Source organism: Batrachochytrium dendrobatidis (assembly GCF_000203795.2).
Source record: "Batrachochytrium dendrobatidis JAM81 unplaced genomic scaffold BATDEscaffold_7, whole genome shotgun sequence".
Classification (NCBI taxonomy): Eukaryota; Fungi; Chytridiomycota; class Chytridiomycetes; order Rhizophydiales; genus Batrachochytrium; species Batrachochytrium dendrobatidis.
The window spans coordinates 241,426-259,942 of NW_006281105.1; the positions used below are offsets into that span (position 1 = coordinate 241,426).

Genomic DNA, 18,517 nt, shown 5'->3' on the forward strand with positions numbered 1-18,517 from the left:
GTTAAATTATTAGCTTTATTCCATTCTCAATAAATTTAAACATTAAAACCGAGTAGTTTAGTCATACCCATGTAAAGTGGGATACTAAATCAGAGTCAATACATGATAAACAGTCAATATCATGGCATGATTGGTGTCAGTTTACTGGACAACATGGTGTGTTTTAAACTCATTAATTGACTGGTTTTTGAGTGATGGGTGTAGAAACAACTGTTGTATTACTGACATGTGCGATCTTTGTTGTCAGACTAGATTGTAAACGTATCCAAGATTATGATACAACAAATACGAGTTTGTAGAGTTTAACAACAGTGTAAGCCAATATCTAGATTGTAATAAATCTGATGATCATAAATCAAGGACAGTTTCAGTTCAAAACTATAGTTTGATGGTCGTTGAAGAAACCAATTTCTAATAGGAAAGCGCAACAGATATTCAACCATCATTCCAAAATAATGACAAGATAAATACACCACTAATGGTGATTGCTGACAATTTCTCGTTCTACTTTTTCTCCATTCTCATACCCTTTGTCACCAACTGAGAATCTAAATATGCAAGCCAATGCCAATATTCCAGGCATTCCTGTAAGTATATTATTATTCTAGATTCCACCATTACCAAGAATCTGATTATATTAGCTCAATTTGGATCAGTTTGACAATACCACATGGATTTGAATAACACTTTACTGGAATTGCATTGTCTAGGTTTCGCAACCACCAAGCAATACAGTCACTGGCTTAGCATTCTCTCCACAGGCTGATTTCCTAGCTGCATCTAGTTGGGATAACCAAGTATGCATATTAGTTTAATAGGATCATCAGTTTGATATTGGTGTGAAATGTAGATTAGATTTACCACTGGAAATGGCTGTAATGGTCACAACCCAATGCATCCATCTCGCAATCATTGCATGTCGAGGTCTTCAAGTCTTGATACTGATATTTTAATCTAAACGCACGCATTATTGTTGTGCATAAATAATTGTATGATGACTGGTTTAGACTAGAATCTATGAGGTCCAGCAGAACGGAACTGCCGTAGGAAAGGCTGCAATCCAACACGAAGCACCGGTTCTGGATGTCTGTTGGAGTAAAGTATGTTCAGATCGATTCAACTGGCAGTGTCATTGTTATTGGCCAGATGCATCATTCATGTGGTAATGAATTGCGTGAAAAGTAACTGGTAATGAATGCATCAATGTAGGATGGAACCAAGATTGTCTCGGTTGGAGCAGACAGAGCAGGAAGAATGCTTGATATGCATACGGGACAGTCTACACAAGTTGCTGGACACGACGCTCCTATCAAGAGTTGTCGTTGGATTGACGGCGTGCCGAATCTAACCAACATGCTAGTGACGGGATCATGGGACAAAACTGTCAAGGTGGGTAAACCTAACGATTGTTGATTGATTGTGTATGAGCTGGAGTACAGGATTGTCAACACGAGTGATTAACTGTTGCAACTATATAGTATTGGGATCTCCGATCACAAGCACCAGCATTCACACTCCAACTTCCTGAACGATGCTATTCGCTGGATGTTGCAGGGCCGTTGATGGTAGTAGGAACGGCTGAACGACACATTCTTGCATACAATCTTAACAATCCGTCAACAGTATACAAGGCAAGTGAATAATTGATGTAATAGTGGTTTAGAATGCATCGACACAGTTGGTGGTTGTGGACTGAACCGAGATACACAATGGACAATATATAGCAAATCATATCACCGCTCAAGTGGCAAACAAGAGTAATTAGCTGTTTTCCTAGTTTTAATGGTTATGCAATCGGATCGATTGAAGGTCGCGTTGCCATCCAGTATATCGAAGATCGTGATGCTGAAAAGTGTTTTGCATTTAGATGTCATAGAGATGAAACCAAAGTATATCCAGTCAACTCTATTTCGTTTCATGCAACCTATGGAACATTGGCAACTGCTGGAGGCGATGGAGCATTTCATTTTTGGGACAAGGACTCGCGGATGAGGTTAAAGCTTGGACCAAAAGTGGGTATGCCAATTACAAGTACGGCGTTTAATCGTAATGGAACAATTTTTGCCTATGCTGTTGGCTATGATTGGCAAACCGGACATGACTCTCCATTTGCACAATCTGGTGCTGTCCATACGAGCATTATGTTGTTACCTGTTTCCAACGCAGATATTCAATCTAAACCCAAGCAGCGATAGCAACTTTGTAGATTTGACCTTGGTAGTTTAGTATTATATTATACTACTTTATTTTTGTCATGTGTTTGCAATCACTTTGATATAAGCTGGCATTTGCTTTTGGATTCTCTGTTGTACACTCGACTTTTAAAAGAAATTAATCAACTGATATACAAACAAGCCAGGCTTTAGATTTCTGAATGAGTTTTTTGGAGTGCAAAACGAATTTATTAAGACTAAAAAGCGGAATGATTGGACATTGGTACGCCACAATGATTATTTAAACTGCTACGGTTCAGTTTGAAATGATAGTGCGATTGATTGTATATAATATAGGCATTTGAATCTTGAAGTACTATTTTTGCCAGCATACCATAAAGGCAGTATATCTTGTAAATCTGTATTTTGTAAATACCCAACAGCACTGCTTGATATCACTTGTAAAGTAATGCGAGAAACTGCTTTAAATGGTGATGGTGACTTTGGTGTCCTCGGCAGTAGTATGCTCTTTGGGATCGCTGGTCATTTTGTCAAAAGTGGCAGATTCCGGAAGAAGTGGTAGATGGGCTTCGTCCTTAAGTTTGCCGTGCCGATTATCAAGTGGTTTGTCTAGATCGTCAGCATTAATTTGGTACGTATCTCTATGGGTGTCTGTTTGTGAGCTTAAGCCGTCAGTGTTGGTGGGCTTACTTTGAGTTTCATTAGAATTTGTAGGATGAATTGCAGACTGCTGTGAAGCAGAGGATTGTTTATAAGAGTATCTTTTTTTACCATTATCCGCACCTTCTATCTCAGATTCAGCCTGATGGGAATCATCCATTATATTTGCTGGGGGCTGCACACCAGTTGACATGTTAAAGCCACCACCAGAGAATCTAGGTCCGTGTTGCTTGTTGGATCTAATGGACAGTCTATCTGGAGCAAGTCCGCGTAATGCATCACTAACTTTGAGAATTTCACCCTGTCCGCGATTGTCATCATAGCCAGATTTTCTAAGCTGAATCTGATGCTGGTTTGTATACATTGACTCGATGGCTCCTGGTGTGTATGGCAACTCATTGCAATGTACTGCATTGGGCATTCCAGCTCGTAGCAATGCTTGATCCTTGAGTGCATCAAACCCATTGTGTTTATTACCTTGGTGACGCTTGCGCAGTTGATAGTACTTTTTTTTAAGCTCCTGTTGTTCACGACCAAGTCGATCAATTTCGTACTTGTATTCATTTACTTGGGAATGATACATATTGAGCTCAGATGCGAGTGCCTTGCATTCATTGATTTTAGTCTTGACCGCTTCTCGCACAACACGAAGCTCTTCAACAACCTCTGGTCCTGACTGTCTTTGCAGCACTAATTTTACTTGAGAGTATAATTTCATTTTTTGTTGAATAATGAGCTCCTTTTCTACCACTTCTTCAGTTTTTGAAATAAGTCGTTTTTGAAGGGTTTGAATTTTGGTGATCAGTTCATATGTAGAGGGATCAGAACCAGCAAGTTTACGCCATCGGTGGATGTTCATTGGAGATTCAAGTTCTTCTTCAAGAACCTTGACACGAGTTCGTTCACGAAGCACATCCCGCTGAAGACGAAATATTTCGTTGCGTAAGCTGTCGACATTTTGTGTTTCAGTTTGCAAAATCGCCTTTTCACGACGAAGCCGTTTGATTTCTAAACGTAGTACTCTAATATCTTCAAGTCTTTCGCGATACTGAATCTCGCCCTTGTTGAGTGTAGATGTTTGAATCTTGATTTTTTCATACAAAAGCGACAGCTCGTCATTACGGCGGATTAGTTGGGTGCCCAAAATATCTCTTTCTTGAACAACTGTTTCATACTCTTTTTTTTGGCGCAGACGCTCTGTATCAGCTTCAGTGATGATATGCCGCAACTTGTTTTCTTCTGCTTGTTGATTTTGAATCATTTGTTGAGACTCTTCATACTGTTGCTGAAGCTTTCCAATTTGAATTGAAAGTGCATCTTTTTCTTTTTCGAGTTTAGAGTGTTCAAAATGCTCCTTGACTAAAATACTTTCCTTTGATGCAATCTCTTCTTTGAGCTGCTCAACTTGGTGGTTCATGATTTTAAGCTTACGCTTCATCTCGGTGATTTCATCTTGCGATTCAATCAGGTTTTTTGAATACACGTTTCGATCAGCACGAACACTTTCGTACAAAGCCTGCTGCTCCTTCAACTTTCGTTCAAACTCGATGATTTTTTTCTTCGAGTCAAATATGATCATATCCTTCATCTTCATATCTTCATCATTGGCAGCAATTACTTGATCCAAGTGGCTTGACTCATTGATTTTGTTGTCACGGTCCTTTTCCAGCGTGTAGATAAGTTTACGCATTTTTTGAGCCTCGTCCTTGTAGCCTTGAATTTCTTGCTCCAGCTTTCGTTGGGTTTGTTCTGCAAGTTTTAAAACATTGAACTGCTTTTGAGTTGCTCCTGTAGCTTTTACAAAATTCTTTTGAGCAATGTCCCGTTCTCTTGATGTCATTTCAAGTATCTTTTTGGTTTGATCAAATTCTTTGTGCAGTCCTTCAATATCATGGGTAAGATGGGAGTTGGTACTCTATGTTTGAGTTGACATTTTATAATGTAATCAGTTGAAAAATCAATGATAGTATGCAATTACCATTGACTTTTTGGTTAATGCTTGTGATATCTATTCAAATAGTATAAACAGTTGCACTTTAAACTTACACGAAGTGAATCTCTGTCCATTTCAGCAGTTAGTTTTGCTTCGTCAGTGATTTTTAGCTTTTTGCTTAATGTTTCCTTGACACGGGATACCATTTTGAAGTTGTCTTTTAACCGAGAGAGTTCTTCCTCCCATAACTTGAGATCGCGACCCATTTCATGATTTTCATTTAGTAGTCTTTGAGTCAACAATGATTTCTCATCATATTCCTGTTGTACACGCACCATCCGAATGCTCAGCTGCTCACGATCCTTTTCGCTTTTTTCGAGGCGGATTCGCTCGTTTTGAAGTTGCATATCAAGCTTGATCATATGATCACGCAATCCTTTGGTTTCTCCAGTTTTAATCTTTATCTCATTTTCACGCTTCTCCCAAGCGTCCGTGGACTGCTTGAGAGCAAGCTCGATTTTACCACGAGAGCGAGTGTCTCGATCTTGCTCAGCTTTCTTTGATGCCAGCAGATCCTTTAATGTAAGCATTTCGTTGTCCATAAGTGTCTTTTCGCTAGTCATTTGCGATACCATGTCAATGATCTTTTCATTTTCAATCTTGAGTGCCCTGAGATCAGCATTGGCATTAATTAAATCTTCCTCGACCGCTTGCTTTTCTTTAGTGATTTTACGCAACTGATCCTCCTGCTCTATCTGCAACTCGACCAATTTGTTGCGTGCTAGTCCAGAAGCCGACGGTATAGCTGCAGCCGATGTCAGTCCTTGGTCAATCATACTCATCCGTAACGACTCTACTTCATTCTTTAAACTTGAAACAGCATCCTTTGCTCTACTTTCTTTTTCGCCAGCAGTCTCGACCATTTTCCAGGCTTTTTTAACCTCTTTGCGCAAGGCAGCAATTGTGCTGCGATCGTTTTGACTGAGCTTTAATGCAACCTGCACCTTGGAGGCGTTGACACTCAATTCGGTGATCAACTCTCGGCATTTTTTAACTAGAGTTTTTTCGTTTTTACGAGAGCTGAAAAAAAGTCGATGAAGCTTATCATACTCGACCTTGAGACGAGCAACAATTTGGTCTTGGCTTGTAGGATTAGTTTGAGCTGCAGATCCACCATCACTTTCAACCCCAGTCAATAAAATTAGAGTTTTTTGAATATCCTGAAAAATAATATCCTCGCCTTTTATGTCTGCTGCATCTATTTCGTCCAGCATGTTGTTGGGGCTTTTATACGTGGTGATTACGTCGCCAGCGTTGAGCGCTGTTTTTGCTTTACTATCAAGTGCTGTTTTTACTTCGGCATCGAAGCTGGGCCGTCCATCTATAGTAGGCTTGAGCATTGAGCCCAGAATATCTGTAATCGAATCAGCAGCATCGTCATTATTATCGCTTTCATCATTGTAGCCGCCTTTTTTTTGGTCAGTATCATCTACATCAAGCTGGTCATGAACCAAGTCATTGCTTGGGTTATATTCTGGAGTACGAATATTCTCACTGGAGCCGGTGTATACAATCCCTTGTATATGCTGAGATCCAGATACGTTATTTGACTTTAGTGGTGCAGTGCTCTGTGAGTACATACCATCATCGTATTCATTCGAGTCTTGTTGGTTCGCGACTTGGTCAAATTCCTCACTCTCAGTGCCCACGCCATCAATTAGATTCGATGCATCAATAGCAAAGTCTGCAGTAGAAGATGCTACATAACCATCTTCATCATGTTGAATGTCATTGGATTGTTGAGAACCGCTGTCTTCATTAGACATGCCTTGTTACAAAAATTGTCAACCGATATGTTCAGATAAGATTTGTTTTGAAAAGACGCGTCAAAAGTTGAGAATTTACAGCTGGTGCCGATATATACTCGACATTTTGTTCACGTAAAACGGAACGCTTGTATTTGTCATTATTTTGGAATGATGGTTGAATATCTGTTGCGCTTTCCTATTAGAAATTGGTTTCTTCAACGACCATCAAACTATAGTTTTGAACTGAAACTGTCCTTGATTTATGATCATCAGATTTATTACAATCTAGATATTGGCTTACACTGTTGTTAAACTCTACAAACTCGTATTTGTTGTATCATAATCTTGGATACGTTTACAATCTAGTCTGACAACAAAGATCGCACATGTCAGTAATACAACAGTTGTTTCTACACCCATCACTCAAAAACCAGTCAATTAATGAGTTTAAAACACAATGTTGTCCAGTAAATCCGGTGTGAGCCGTCAAATTATTTCTTGAAAAATATGATTACAGTATTGATGTTCAACATTTGATATGAATTCTTGGATGTGTTCAAAAATGCATGACTGATCGAGCCAACAATTCGACACTTTTGCAAAAGTATAAATGGAGCAGTAGGGGTTCGAACCCTAGGCCTTTCGCATGCAAAGCGAACGCGCTACCACTGCGCCACAGCCCCATTCTGTATTACTTTCATTCTATTTTCGTACTATTTTGTTTTCCATATTTGTCTTTTGCTTTTAATCTCAATATTGCAATTATACTTTATTCTGAATATTTATATACATTGTATGAATGATTCAAATACACCGTATATTCACTTGCAACTTGTATCAAATCATCATATTTGACACACCAATAGTCTAATCGAATTTATATTTAAACTTGTCTCGATCAACATCAACTGCTGGCACTCTTACAATCCAATACATTGTTGCTCGAGTGTTTAGGTCTGTTTTCATTGACACATGTGTTGCAGTACTTTGAGTTCAATTGGTGATGGTGATGATACGTTTATTTGATCACGCATCTTTCAAATCATGCATTTAATATTTACTCGTTATTGGTGTGTATTATTGCACTAGCACAGTAGTATGGTTCAAACCGATGCATTCTGTGTATGTTGCTCACATGCAGTTGATCATATACTAATAGCGGCTAATAATCAAACCGATTGTGATTGTTTATGGCTTGTTCATGATTAAATACATTAATTTAGTCGGATTCAATCGTGTTGTAACCAGATATAACCCATTGTAATGCATTGCGTGATGGATCAATACACACAATCAAGCGATATACTGTATGCTGTAGTCAAACTGATGTCAGCAATGACAATATACACGATTCATCGAGTCCAAGTTGATCAGATAAAATATGCACCACGTTGTATATCCAAATGAAATGTCACGGTAGTCATGACTCTGCAATGGCGATCCAGCATACATGCATTCACTCACCCGTCATGTATTGTCACATAGTGAAAACAACCGTAAACGGACCAACCACACCATTAAATGTATATAATTCAGTTGCATATATTGAATCATTAACAAAATGTGTTTTATATATACCATTCCAATTTATTGATATGATATAGATCCGCAAGTGTGACTAGTTCATATACATATATTAACAAGAATATATCATGTTGGTTAGTTCTGTAATGACTAGTGGATCCATCAGCTTTGTTGGTCGTGAACCAAGATGTGTTTTAATCGCGGTCTAATCATTTTGTTTTGGGTTGTGATGGACTTGGTTTCCGGAACATTGATAGGATGTCCGTGAATCTTTTTTTGAATCGTGATGAATTTGGTTTTGGAATTGATTTCCGGATCATTGATAGGATGTCCGTGAATCTTTTTTTGAATCGTGATGAACTTTGTGTTTCGGACTTGATTTCTGGTTCAATGACAGGAGAAACCGTGAATCTTGTTTTAGGTTGTGATGGACTTTGTGTTTCGGACTTGATTTCTGGTTCAATGACAGGACAAACCGTGAATCTTGTTTTAGGTTGTGATGGACTTTGTGTTTCGGACTTGATTTCTGGTTCAATGACAGGAGAAACCGTGAATCTTGTTTTAGGTTGTGATGGACTTTGTGTTTCGGACTTGATTTCTGGTTCAATGACAGGAGAAACCGTGAATCTTGTTTTAGATTGTGATGAACTTGGTGTTTCGGACTTGGTTTCTGGATCATTGACAGGAGAAACCGTGAATCTTGTTTTAGGTTGTGGTATATCTTTATTGGGACATTCGATCGTCTTGGTATTATCTTTGGTTTGTTCAAAATCCTTGTTCAAAAGTGCTGTTTCTTGCTCGTTGCTGGTGGATTCAGACTCGTGTGTGTTTTGTTGGGTATCATGCTTGACATTTGTTTCGGGTACCTTGAACATTGAACTGAACTTTTCATGTATCTTATTGAGCCTCTCGTTGGTTTTTTCGTCGAATTCCACTTGCATTCCATTTTCATTTTCATTCGAGTTCAAGCCTTCATCCAAGTCCGAGTCTGAGTACAAAGCTGAGTCTGAATCTGAATCTGAATCTGAATCTGAATCTGAGTATGAATCCGAGTCTGAGTCTGAGTCCGAGTCTGAATCTGAATCCGAGTCTGAATCTGAATCCGAATCTGAATCTTCATCGTCTAGAATGTCCCTGGTGACATCTTTGCCATATTTCCGTATTTTCTTGTTTTTGACAAACTCCCTGGTTGTTTTGGTCGTAAACTTTACTCGAGTATTTCTTGATGGCAACTGATCACTTTCATAATCGGACTGCTTTGAGTCATAGTGTTTAAAAGACGCGCACCGTTCTGGTTTTAAGCAAGATTTTAATGTTTTATCATAATTGACTATGATTTCCTGTGATGACATCTTGAGTATGTCGAGATTCAATACGAGTTGATTCCGTGTTAATTCTAGCATTTGTTGTTTTCCATTTTCCCAATAATCTTGAAGCACTGTTTCCAAATTACAAGCAACCTGCGCTCGACTTTTTAACAAATCCATGTTTATATTGAGCGGACATTCAAATTCAGTATCGTCTGAAATAGACATTCCAAGATATGTCATAGTCGCTTCGATTTCTTTCAACTGCTGTTGTAGTGTCATTTCAGTCCATCCACAGATATACATAAAGATGTCAAGCAATTTAGAGCCAGTATCGCAATAGCCATCAGATGATAAAGACGAGCTTTGGGCATTAGTTTGAGGGGTCGAGTCTTTGTTTGGCGATAAGTTGCAGAGCTGACAGTCAGAGTCGCTAGTATGTTGATCGTTGGATACAGCGAGATGTTTAGAATCAAGATTGTCCAAAACGCTAGAGTCTGCAGTGGATTGGCTTGTGTCAGTAGCTTGTTCATTTACTTGAACCACAGAGCCAACATCATCATTCGATTCATTATTCTGATGTTGTGTTTCAGATACGTCGTCGCCTATTGCTTGCTTTTCGAGATTAATTGATGACTCACTGATGTATGGATGAGCAATGACTGCAGTTGAAAATAGTGAAAATACAGCGATCGATATAAGCTTCATCCTGTTTGGCGAGGTTGCAGTGATGATATTTAGATGCAATGAATAGGCAATTCAGGAACAATTTTAAATGCTCAAATAAATCATACAAATGCACTGTATTTAAATGGTTTATATCAAGGGAGGTCTGTTTAAAATATGCATTAATTTAATGATGCGGTTTGTGCTTCATGGATTGTATTGTATAGGAATCATTGCTTGCATTGACTCACCCGTACGTCTATGCTTTGTTAACCAAATAGATCAACACTTTATCGTTGGAGTAGTTCAGTCCAATACGATACGATACAAGTGTTGGGATGCGCAATATATTGAGTGTTAAGCGGTGCTAAGGGTTGGTGTAAAGTCACAGCCTATCTATGTGATATGGCTTGTCAAACAGTATTATCCATGAATAATTATCCATCAACATGTGCTGTGATGCTGTTGGATAACAAGATTATGGCTATTATGATATACCGTGGATGGTTATCCAAATGATTGTCGTATTAAACGTAAACTATACTGAATCCCATGAGCGTGCATCTAGCTAATTGGTAAATATGCTTGACAAAGTTGCTGCAGAAATATTATCGCCAATAAAGTAATATGGGTGATTTTGAATACAAAAAGCCAATGAATGGAAAGTAATGAATTATTATGTGGAGATTGCAATATATTTCGGTATAGCCCATCTTGATAGGGTCATGCTTTTGATATAACGCCCAGTCTCGGTGGAATTGGCTTATGATTCGGAACGGGACCCAAGTTTACGGTCGTATGAGATACCCGCCAGAGCATTCTATCAACATCTCATGTGAGTTGCTAGCAGTATGCATGGCAAGAGCTATCGTGCAAGAACAGTCGTTGAAGAATAATGGCAATATATGGAACACTATTCAGACAGTCCATGTTATTCAGGGAACATCTAACCCTAATAGGATACAACGATATAATATACAGGAATGGAATATCCTCAAATCCTTATTATCAATATTCAAAGAGTGAAATATTGATAATATGTAATGAAGATAGCTGGGCACTGTAATCATGATGGGAATATAAATGTTGATCAAATTGCTTGACAGTATAGCTGACGTATTAATACAGTCATTATCTATATTAAAACCATGACGTTGACAATTTATTATTTTCACTGCATATAGATATGTCTATGTAGTTATGTGGTGCCAATATCCGCATAATACAGTATACCATGTAGCATATCCGCCTTTATTAATATATACACGCTATCTGATGGTGAATGTTATACAATATTCAACTCATCCATACTTTATATGGCCCAGAAAAATATATTGGTATACTCTGGATTAAAATGCGTCGGTAATCCAATTACGCAGTTAGGTGGTATATTTAATGTACCACATGATGCACGCTACCAAGATGAGAGCAGACTGAATGTGGCAATACGACCAAGTATCGACATGTTCAAGTACACTCCACGCACCAGTATACTTGACCTATTATTCTTGTCAATAATTTCGCTTAGCATAGTATTACCGTAATCATCTATGCTTCTAAAATCATTAGTACTATATACATACGCATTACATTTATCAATGCTACTAATCTAAAAACCACGAGTCATCTGTAAACAACACCATGACTATAAAAGTACGTATATAGGCTACCAGAGTGTCATAACTTTGCTATTCTATTGGGGCTTTAAACAATACTGTTTGTTTTTTGTAACCATTGTTTTGTAGAATGCTTGTGTCTTGTGACTGTTTGCCTGTATAATGTTGCACATATCTCTTGTAACCACCATTTTTCCTGATGCTTGTGTAACCCTTAACCCTATTGATAAATAGCTTGATGATGGTCACTCATCGACTATAATTTTTTGTGCTCGACAAAATTCACCGATACAATGCTGATTACTTTGCAGTATTTTCTAACCGTCATGCAGATGGTTGCTGCAATCAAAGTCCGATTGCATTCTTCAGACACATTCGGTGAGTCAAGCAATAGACTATCAAAGCGATCACCCGTTCAATTACAAGGAGATATTTCCAGTTGTTACCGTATGAAATTCAATATTGCTGGTGTTGATGTATGTATTATGTCATGAGCTGTACTTTGATGTCAATGCATACCATTCAAACCCAACTCACTGATTGTGCTATATTGTTTGAAATAGTTGGATTTGAAGGTAGACTCGAGGATTTCTGATTCGATTGTGCCTCTTCCCAATCTGAACAACTATCAAGGACCCACTTTGTCGTATCCTGAACATGCCGATGCCGTTACGCTGAAGTATGATGGTGGTGCTAGTGCTAAAGGACACGGATTTTTGACTACCGTGAGTATTCCAGAAACCACAATATCCATTAAAAGTGCTCCAGTAGTAGGAATTTCTGAACAATCGGAAAACCCAGTCATTATTGATGGCAACCCCAATCAAGGAGTGTTTAGTTTTGCATACCCTTCTATAGCAATGTACCATGCAAAACCACCAACCATAATGGATGCTATTTACGAGAGTGGGGCTGTCCCAAACAATGAAGTTGCTATGGAACTATGTCCTTATGGACTGTCTGAAAAAAGCTACATTGATATAGGAAACACAGAGACAGACCCAAAATGTGACACAGATGGACAACCTGTCATATGGGTACAATCACCATCACGCGATCGCTTCACTGTCAACATCAAGGAAATACGAATCGATAACAAGGCAAGAAGATTGCCCAGTGAGTTTCAAGTAAAGGAGTCGGAAGATATATGGCATCCGTATTCATTTATTAGCACGTGCAGTAAGTATATCAGTCTCCCTCGTAAAATCGTGGATAAACTGATTAGAGCGATTGGTAAAAGTGGTGCATTTAAGCCCAAGCTTACCAAAGATGATATCAAAAAATTCTTTGAGAAAAAGCAAACCATTAAAGTGCCAGACCACATTATTGATTGGAAAAAACTACCCAAGCTTTCGTTTGTGATGTATACTGAAACTTCAAAAACGGGAAAAGCTTCCCGTTCTAGTGTAGAGATTACACTGGGTGGCAGAGACTATATCCAACAAGTTGGCGCTGAAGAATGTAAGTACTCGACAAGTAATGGATGTGCCATTTGAATCAAGTGTGTATTAACACAGTTGAATCAGATCAATTCTTTGTTGATGTTGGACGAAATAAGCGCGTAGTTCTTGGTACACCTTTTATGCTCCGAATGCGAGTAGTGTTTGATCGAACTAACCAGCGCATTGGATTTGGACCTGGATGTGGATGTGAGAATTCAGCTGATGGATATCCTATCATTTCAAGCAATAGCCAAGTGCTCTGGTCTCCAAGGTAAAGTTTTATTCAATATACTGTAATGAAATTGTAAAGGCAGATTATGAGTTGCAAATACTGATGCTTTGTTCAATTGTAGACCGAAAAAGTCTAGTTTCAGACAAAGTTCTTATCGAAAACTGAGTAAATCCTAATGAAAAACGTAGTCTCGATCATTCGAGTTTAGATGTCATACTAGGAAATACTAATATACATCAGAAATACAATAAACCTGATTAGACATGACTTGATTTGTTATAAATAGCCTACTATCATGTTTTTGTTGAAGCAGTGTATCTATGATTAACGGATACTATCCAGTGATAGTGATGTAATATTGGGTTGGATAGTAGATGCATGCATTACTGGATTGACATCCAATTAGTATGTTTAGTGAGCAATAGTTTATTTGATGATAAGCGTGTTGGTTTACTTGGATATACTTTTGCATTCAGTTGCTGCATGGCTCATACTAAACAATCATTACATCAATGGCAACGTATTCGCCTAAACCTATCGGGTGTTGCAATAATATTGTTGGCATTTGACTTGTGTCAATGCAATACTACATGAAATGCTCAGTCTGATCCAATGACATTCTATGCATATCAGAATAGGATTAAATTGAACTCAATGTGATACAAAAGCAGTGTATATACAAAGCACCAGATAATACCATTATTGAATGGGAATCTGTTAAATGAACCAATAAAACTTGACTATTTTCATCCCTAAATATAACTATGGCGATTGTGCAGTGTATGGCTACGTCAAAAGTGGAACAATATTCTCATTTTGGTTTGATCGACGGATTTGGTGAAGAGTTGATTGCTTTAAATGTGAGCATAAAATCTCGACAGAACCATTGCAAGATTTTAACTAGATAATGCAAGCAATTGATCAATTGGATATTTATTGAATGAGGTTCAAGAGGAATTGATGAGCTAAGGTCGTAAAGATATTCAAATGAGTGCTTCATAAGGCATATGCAAACATCACACTTGTACACAAACATCATTTTGGATCTTCATGGATGGTGGAATCGCCATACTTGTTTGTCGATGAACGGCCGCACTCACTCTTGTATTTCTCTGGCAGCTTTTTGCTATCCCTATTAGTAAAAGAGTGAGAAGAAATAAGTTGGTGAAAAAGTAACATATATCCACATTATAAAGGAGTTTGTACCATGATGCCGTTACTGGTCCAAATTCGAATAAAAGAGTTGTATTGTCATTGATTTCTTTTTTGTTGCGGCTTGAACAGACTTCGCGTAAAGCGATTGAAAGTGGTGATGGAGGAAGATTGTTGATGTTGCGGAAATAGTTTTTTATGCCAAGCCCGACACCGACGAATTGGCCGACAGTCAAGCCCAAAATGCTTATGCCGATTGTCCCTGGAATACGCCATCCCCTGAAAACAGCTGGTTTGAACGAATGAACAAGGTTTGTCAGCCCAAGTTACAGCAAACCAAATAAGGGGTTTATATATCCGAGTAATAACCGATCCAACACATGAAAATGCTCGGTATTGTCTAGATCAAGGGTGGAATTACTTACCGATGCTAAAACCTGTTGCAGTTCCAATAAGTGATCCCCATTTGGCTGAAAATTCAATGTTTAAAACAAGTTAGTAATAGGTATATATGCAACTAACCCAGCATTATGAGAAGAGAAATAGAAACAAACAGTTCTTGATATAAGACTACAAAGAATCAGAATACATCGTACAATAGGGAGCTAGAGATGTATATGGCTTGAAAACGGTGTCATGTTCTAGTTGCGATAAATGGTATGCAGTACCATTGATTGAAAGAGTAGCAGTAGGGTTTTCGGTAGTAGAAGACTGGGTCATGTTAGCAATGGTCGACTGACAAGGAGTATTGATGAGGAGGCCAGTTGGAAAGTATCAGTTTTCGGGTTTACTAATTCAAGCTCAATTTGCCACGTCATAAATCCTGTATTTACGGCCGTACTCGCATAAAATGAAATATTTTTCTGTATTGATCTTGTAATGATCGTCTTGGAATAAACAATAAATATTCGCTGCTATTGATTATTTCTTTTATTGAAATTCTGTTGTATTCTAATATCAGATACGTTCGCGCTCTAGTTCAAGAGAACGATCTCAAGAATGCAACAGTTGCTTTCATACCGGTCACGCAGTGTTTTCAAAAGTTGGTGGTTGAAAAGATGTCAAGAATGTGGAATATATTGAAACAGAGATGTGAACATTCACACTGTATCCTTGTAAAAAATGAGCCCGGAGGAGAAAGATCGATAAGATTGGTACCAATCAAACATGACTGTTTATCATGTGTTTCGACTCATTCAGTATTTCACTTTACAAGAATACGGCTGTAAATTAGTAAACGATCCACTAGTCCCGTCAATCAGACCTGCTAAAAGCAACACTCACTGAAAAGTTTCTTGTCAAATACTTACTGTCATGCCAAACCACAATCCCGCAGATGGGAATACCAAAAAATCTCATTCAAGAACCAGTAAAAATGATAGCGAGGAGGTCAGGATATCCAAAGCATTATCGTATTTACTTCGTCATGGGGCAGAAAAAGAGCGACTGGTTATAGAGTCGGACGGGTTTGTGAAGCTGAAGGATATTGTGAGTCCAGTCTACTTGAACTGTATTTACTGTTATTGTCACTATTTATACTTAGGTTGCCACTGTAATCATATAGCTATCTCGAAAACAGTTCTCGGGACAAACGCTCGAGTCAATACAGCATCTGGTTGAATCCAATGCCAAGCAGCGATTCGCTCTACGTCAAGATCCAACCACTTTGCAATGGTCTATCCGGGCAAATCAAGGTCACTCGATAAACGTCAATGTAGAAATGAGGACTGTTCAAGACTCCTCAGAAATCCCACTGGTAGTCCATGGAACATATCAACAGCATTTGGCTTTGATTTTAAAACAGGGCCTCAGATCCATGTCAAGAAAGCACATTCATTTTGCTGCTGGTTTGCCAGAACATCAGGATATTACGAGTGGAATGCGAAACAATTGCAATATACTTATTTATGTGAATACTGAAAAGGCAATGAAAGGTAACATCCAACTAAGCAATATGCCAGGCATTCTACTCTATTTCATGGCAAAATTTGACACTATTAATCATATACTTGATATAGATGGAATTGTTTTTGTGCAATCTGCAAACAATGTAATATTGACGGAAGGTGTAGATGGTGTTCTTCATCCAAGATATTTTTCGAAAATTACAGACCGATCTGGAAAGGCAATTGTAGTACCAAAAGAAGGGTTTGAAGAATCAGCATAGTTTGTATTGGATTTACTACAATAGTATTTGCTCAGCTACAGCCGTATTTGCATCAAATGTTGCACTAAGAACATAATAAATCGCCAATCTCATGAAATAATCGATGATAGTTTACTGGCCAATATTGTGTTTTAGTCTTTCTTCTGGTTACTAACATGGAAACAATTGTATTCTTGAGTAGGAACGCGAATGTATCTGCGATTCATGATACAGCAAAGTTTGACAATGGTCGAACGTTGCATTTGGAACAAATAGACAGTTTTAGTCGTAATACATAAATATTCAACCATTATCCCAGTGCAAAATGTATTTTCTGCTACAAACCAGCAAAAAATCAGTAAGTGGAGCAGTAGGGGTTCGAACCCTAGGCCTTTCGCATGCGAAGCGAACGCGCTACCACTGTGCCACAGCCCCACTTGATTTTTTTAAAATCGTATTTTGACAAGTCAGTATTTTTATATTACAAACCCAGCACTTTTGACTGATTGTATCTGGGTTTGGAAAAACTCAAGATTTGTCCTAAACAAGTAAGCCAGGCTAGTTTTTTGCATGCCTATTGATCGCCCGAGTGTCATGGTATCTCATGGAATAAATAAATGGAGACTGCATTGAATCAATAAAAAATCACGTGTACAAACAGTTAAAGGAATGGAATTTGCTGAGCTTCACTTTCTTGGAATCTGATTTGTTCTGTTCAAGGTATTGTCTTTAATGCTGCTACTATTCAGGGCTATCGCCACTACTTGTGCACTAATATACCTATTTCTGAAAAATGAATAAAGTTTTAGTAATGGTTTCCATTCGAATTCAGTATCTGCTAGATGCTGTCCAATATGGACTGGATTCATGGCCTAAACTGCTAGCCATGTGTCCTCCTGCTTTTCAACCAAACTTGCGGGCTCTTGCCGATCACTCTCATGCCATTACTATGATCCTTTTGCTTTTAGTATCCATGCGCCTATTTGGTCGTCCCATTAAGTTTGTTCATTGGTCAATGATCTACGTTGCCGGTATTGTTTTTGGTGTGATCACTGCCATTAGTCTGCTCTATGTCAACGCCATGCTCAACGCTCAAGATATTATGCACCAGCAGAATAATGGCACTGGTGATTACACTCCTTACCTTCCTCTCGATCTTACCATGCAGTATGATTATCGTAATGTCACTCGCCTTATGGTACGCTCTGGTCCTCACGGCAGAGATAACTATGCCATGTACTTGATAATTGACACTTTCAACATCTTGGCATTCCTTTGGTTCCATCGTGCCTTGATTAAGCTGACCTATAAGGATGACACTGATATGCAGGCCTTTTTGATTGATATGCTGTATCGCCTTCCCTCTGTCTATGCTGCTTTCGATATGTTTGAAAACTTGTCTGGCGCTAGTTTTATTGGTTGGTTCGAATATGATGAGATGAACAAGATACCGTTTGCTCTTACTAGTGGATTCATTGCTCAAGCCTCTTTTGCTACTCGTATAAAGTGGGGCGTGCTTTATGTCATGTGTGCACTAGAACTGACTGGCTGTATCAAGTATGTCTACGATCGCAGATGGAAAATTGACTATGAGAATGAGCAAAAAGAAGAACGTAAACGACAGGGTATTTCTGAATCCGAAGACGAAGCTGCTCCATTGGTCCAAGAAGATTCCGAAGATGAAGATACTCCCTATGTTTCCAAAGATAATGCCGCTACCTATTCTGCTGATGAGGAATCTGAGGATGAAAAGCCCGTCCAAACCAAAAAGTCTCCTCGAAAACAGACTCCCAAGAAACATTGATGAATGGTGGTTTTTTCAAGACTGTTTATAATTTTGTTTTAGCTATTCTCTAG

General features: G+C 38.5%; 6 protein-coding genes across 6 annotated transcripts; 4 read left to right on the top strand and 2 right to left on the bottom strand.

Moving 5' to 3' along the window:
- Positions 1 to 554: 554 nt before the first annotated feature.
- On the top strand, positions 555 to 2,195 carry BATDEDRAFT_25321 (uncharacterized protein; the record flags this gene model as incomplete). The annotated part of the gene is made up of 6 exons (XM_006679358.1): positions 555 to 587; positions 711 to 797; positions 1,008 to 1,100; positions 1,210 to 1,389; positions 1,479 to 1,622; positions 1,725 to 2,195. 6 exons carry the CDS (start codon positions 555 to 557, stop codon positions 2,193 to 2,195), a joined length of 1,008 nt encoding a protein of 335 aa, XP_006679421.1.
- Positions 2,196 to 8,308: 6,113 nt separating this feature from the next.
- BATDEDRAFT_25323 (uncharacterized protein) lies at positions 8,309 to 10,114 on the bottom strand (the record flags this gene model as incomplete). The annotated part of the gene is made up of 1 exon (XM_006679359.1): positions 8,309 to 10,114. The coding sequence occupies one exon, from the start codon at positions 10,112 to 10,114 to the stop codon at positions 8,309 to 8,311; it is 1,806 nt and encodes a 601-aa protein (XP_006679422.1).
- Positions 10,115 to 11,713: 1,599 nt separating this feature from the next.
- Positions 11,714 to 13,538, top strand: BATDEDRAFT_89380 (uncharacterized protein; the record flags this gene model as incomplete). Its single annotated transcript, XM_006679566.1, has 5 exons — positions 11,714 to 11,725; positions 12,021 to 12,164; positions 12,252 to 13,149; positions 13,215 to 13,401; positions 13,484 to 13,538. 5 exons carry the CDS (start codon positions 11,714 to 11,716, stop codon positions 13,536 to 13,538), a joined length of 1,296 nt encoding a protein of 431 aa, XP_006679629.1.
- Positions 13,539 to 14,397: 859 nt separating this feature from the next.
- BATDEDRAFT_25325 (uncharacterized protein) lies at positions 14,398 to 15,234 on the bottom strand (the record flags this gene model as incomplete). The annotated part of the gene is made up of 5 exons (XM_006679360.1): positions 14,398 to 14,494; positions 14,569 to 14,803; positions 14,940 to 14,984; positions 15,037 to 15,084; positions 15,111 to 15,234. The coding sequence occupies 5 exons, from the start codon at positions 15,232 to 15,234 to the stop codon at positions 14,398 to 14,400; spliced, it is 549 nt and encodes a 182-aa protein (XP_006679423.1).
- Positions 15,235 to 15,873: 639 nt separating this feature from the next.
- Positions 15,874 to 16,630, top strand: BATDEDRAFT_4585 (tRNA 2'-phosphotransferase; the record flags this gene model as incomplete). The annotated part of the gene is made up of 3 exons (XM_006679270.1): positions 15,874 to 16,002; positions 16,079 to 16,448; positions 16,533 to 16,630. Coding segments are annotated over 3 exons (597 nt in total), but the record flags the coding sequence as incomplete, so codon positions are not given.
- An 841-nt stretch (positions 16,631 to 17,471) lies between these two features.
- BATDEDRAFT_89381 (uncharacterized protein) lies at positions 17,472 to 18,464 on the top strand (the record flags this gene model as incomplete). The annotated part of the gene is made up of 1 exon (XM_006679567.1): positions 17,472 to 18,464. One exon carries the CDS (start codon positions 17,472 to 17,474, stop codon positions 18,462 to 18,464), a length of 993 nt encoding a protein of 330 aa, XP_006679630.1.
- Positions 18,465 to 18,517: the final 53 nt, after the last annotated feature.